Source organism: Seriola lalandi, unplaced genomic scaffold (genome assembly GCF_002814215.2).
Source record: "Seriola lalandi dorsalis isolate HSWRI2012SDOR001 ecotype SW California unplaced genomic scaffold, Sedor1 jcf7180002054297, whole genome shotgun sequence".
Lineage (NCBI taxonomy): Eukaryota > Metazoa > Chordata > Actinopteri > Carangiformes > Carangidae > Seriola > Seriola lalandi.
The window spans coordinates 856,348-860,097 of NW_019524850.1; the positions used below are offsets into that span (position 1 = coordinate 856,348).

General features: G+C 36.7%; 1 protein-coding gene across 1 annotated transcript in view; it reads right to left on the minus strand.

Moving 5' to 3' along the window:
- Positions 1 to 2,301, minus strand: part of LOC111654976 (complement receptor type 1-like) — a 14,902-nt gene extending 12,601 nt beyond the window's left edge. The window contains exons 1-4 of the mRNA XM_023406182.2: positions 2,148 to 2,301; positions 1,853 to 2,050; positions 603 to 702; positions 437 to 510 (exon numbers count right to left, since the gene is read on the minus strand). Coding sequence (XP_023261950.1) covers positions 437 to 510; positions 603 to 702; positions 1,853 to 2,050; positions 2,148 to 2,199 — 424 coding nt within the window. The 5' untranslated portion in view covers positions 2,200 to 2,301. The remainder of the gene's footprint in view (positions 1 to 436; positions 511 to 602; positions 703 to 1,852; positions 2,051 to 2,147) is intronic.
- Positions 2,302 to 3,750: the final 1,449 nt, after the last annotated feature.

Sequence of the window (3,750 nt, forward strand, 5' to 3'; positions counted from 1 at the left end):
AAAAAAAAAAGGCAAAAAAAAAAAAAAAAAAAAAAAAGTTAGTTCATTTTGACATTCATGGGAATTTTCAACAAACTAAACTCATGCTTTGATATAGCCACCACTTAATGTTATAAGGCACATTGGAATGATCTAATTTAACTTCACTCCAAATATAGTGCAAATAAGTTCATTCAAATATTGGTAAGGACAATTCTGGCCTCCCAAAATATTGGTAGGGACATGTCCCTACCATCCATATGCAAACCTACACCTTTGATTAAGGGATTAAGTAAAATACCTTCATTGTGCATCACATTTAGCAAGTGGTTACTCAGTTTTTAAAGAAAACCCCACCCACATCAAAAATCACATCTCTAAAGTACTGTCAACCACAATATGCAAAAGGGTTTCAGATCACAAGCATGTAAGAATGCTCTAATATTCCATTGCCCACCTTCACAAGACGGGAATTCACTAGTCCATCCAGACTTCTTGCATATCATATAGTTTGGTCCTTTCAGGGTGTACCTGTCAATGTGGAGAGATACTGTATTGTCAAACACAAATTCAGAGTCTTATTCTGACCAAGTTTTACATGAGCTTCTTCAGGTATAACTTACCCCTTGTTGCATTCAGCATAAACCTTCTCCCCAAGGTATGAATTCCCTTCATAGTGCAGCTGACCATTTGGCAGATCCCCGGCATAGCCACATGATTTCTCTGTAGGGGGGGGGCACACACCCAATCAAAACTGGCAGGAAGGGAAGGCTGTAATCGGATTCTAATCCATTTTGTATAATTGAAGGCATCAGCTCCAACTCAATAACTTCTGAGTTTTCCCACCAACATTTTGTGTCATTTTTAAAAAAACACTGGAATAGTAATATACTATGGGAGCTCATCTACAGGAACCCCCCCCCCCCCTTGTGTCTGAGCAAAACACTGAAAACGTGTCATAACACAAAATTTCCAGCTGTTTTTTTGTCAAAATATTTTATTTGTTGGGTTGAAATTGAGTCTTAAGAGTTAAGTATTCAAATTGGAACAGGTGGAGCTGCCTAGCGGTGATGGAAATCACCTATCTGGATCAGCAGAGTAGACTTATACTGCAGGTCTACTTTACAAAACACTACATAGGATTTCTTCAAATTACATGAAAAAGCTCAATGTAGCTACCCATGTGTTATTGTAATTCAAAGCAAAACAAATTTATTGGGATAATTATTTCATTACTCGATCCAGCAAAGCCAACAGGTACAGGAAATGAACACGCTCTGCACTCTTTACAACATGAGACATTAAAATTGATCCTGTACAGTTGATTTAGCAACATAAATACATACATACATACATACATACATACATACATACATACATAATTAAGCAATACAAAGCTTCAAAAAAACTTCAGTGACTGCTGGAATAACATGCAGGGTTCCCTCATGGCCATTAGGGGGCGTTTGGCTTTTTCTAAGCTGTTGGTATTTAAAAATGTTTAGAAAGAAATAAAAAATATCACAATAGTTTTGCAAATATCCCACTGAAATCAATTATTTACATCTATGTAGCCTATATGTGCCTGTCTGTCCAGATAAAAGTGTACAGGAGTTTTATGTGCCTATTTTATCGGCCCTATCATATTTTTACGCCCCCTTTTAAATACTTTACATTTTTTGTGTACTTCATCACTTTTTACATTATAGGCTTATTATTTGTTCTTTGTTGTTTCATAAGCCTACAGCCGTTTTAGACGTAGCCTGCTTTGTGATATTGGGCTACAATAAACCTTGACTTACATGGGAAACAACATTTAACAGTCTCTTTTCTCTGTTATTCATACATAGAGACAGCGAATGTGCCAAGTACTTACTTTCGCATTTCAGACTCAGTTTGGTCCATTGTCCTCTATCACACTCCACACTTCGGCTGCCACTGGATGGAGTGAAGTCCCCATGGCAGTTGTAATAAACCTTCTCCCCATGGTCGAACCTCTGTTTGCTGGAAAATGTTTTTACTAGTATGGCGTGTTGATATTCCGGCGGCGACGAACATTCCTTTCGTTCCCTTGCTTTTTTTTTTTTTTGGAAGACCAATCACCATTAGTTACAATATCAAAACAAATCACAACCTGCGACATTCATGTGGATTTTATTTGTTTAATTTACCTGAAGTAAGCGCAGCAAACCAGAAAAGCAGAATATTCCTCCTGAAATTCATCACGTTTGTAGTCTGTGTCGTTCAGTTCGAAAACAGCTCAGTCGCGGATTAAACTTCAAGTGGCAACAGCAGGGTCACATTAAGTAATTTATAGAGTAGGAGTGTCACAAAACAGGAGCAGCCCAGGAGACCAGCTGATGGAAATATACTATCACTGAGAAAACAGCGCCAAAGAGACAGAGGGACACAGAGCACTGTATTTAAAACAAACAAACAAAACACACACACTGATACACAAAAGAAAAATAAGAAGAAGAAGAAGAAAAAGGAAATAAAAACTGGGTATCCAAATTTAAGAGTGATGTCACGTTGGTTAACAAGCACCTTGAGAGGTACTGTGAAAAATACAATCTTACACCAAGCAAGATTTCCAATTGGAATAAGAATCACATACGTAATTCAAAGAAGAAAAAAAGAACCAAAACATTTTTTTGGAGGATTTTATCATAAAAGATGAAAATCCTCAGTATGACAGTAAAGCATATATATTCACAATTTTCAAGTCAGTCTTAAAAAATTTAATCAGGTGCCCATATGTACAAAGGAAGAGTCTCCTTTTTTCTTAGCTTTAATCATCCCTCCTGTTCATACTGGCTACAGAGCATCACCTTTCAATGCACTACCTATGTAAATCTGCATTCCAAGTTCTAAAGTTTATCTGAAGTTAAAATGAGGCTTTAGCAGTCTGAGTTGGACAAATCAAGGTGCTATCTTTCAAAGTTAAAGCGTTTCTGGTACAAAATTCCTTCTTTTTATTAATACCCTTCCACAACAGCTCAGCACAGAAACACTGAACAAAAAAAGGGAATTCTGTACAAAAATGACTGTGAGAGGCTTTGAGAGAAGCCCAATTGACTCGATTGATTCAGACTGGTGGAGAATCACAATTTTTTCATGAAACAAGGACTGTGGGTTTTGCATCCTCCAAGGGAACAAAACTCCCATTTCATTTTAACCCTGCTGACCTTTTACCATTAATAGCCAAGTAGACAAAAATTGTTTGATAGACTAATAAACAGTACTAATAATAATCGTGAATTACAAACAGGCTGTATAAGGCCAGGATACATGTTGGAGCGCAAATGGAAATTTTCTTTTGGCCTCCCTTATCCAAGTTGTTATGATTGTATTATTTCTGGTTATTTTAAATTCCACAGCTAAATGGTTGGACTTCCTGTGGTGGTGGTAACATCACATCACAACTTTCCCAACATGATTTTTAGTCACTGTGGTTGTGACTGTGCACCAAAGCAGCTCTGGATGAAGTAGTAGATTTCTGAATAGAATACCTAAGGGTAAAAGCCATATTTACAAGAAAGTGAAAAGTGTGTAAAAGATGTGAAATATTATCCACTAGAGGTAAAATATTGCAAATAATTGTGCCTTTTCGGGCATTAAATTATGAATGTATTATATGTGAGGAGTATTTTTAGGTTGAAGCTGCTTCATTTGTGTATTTTTCTCTACTCTTCCCTTCATGTATGTAACAGATAGTTTTACCCTCACAGGCCTCTAAAAACCTTTCAACTGAAACAATCTGACATAACTGCT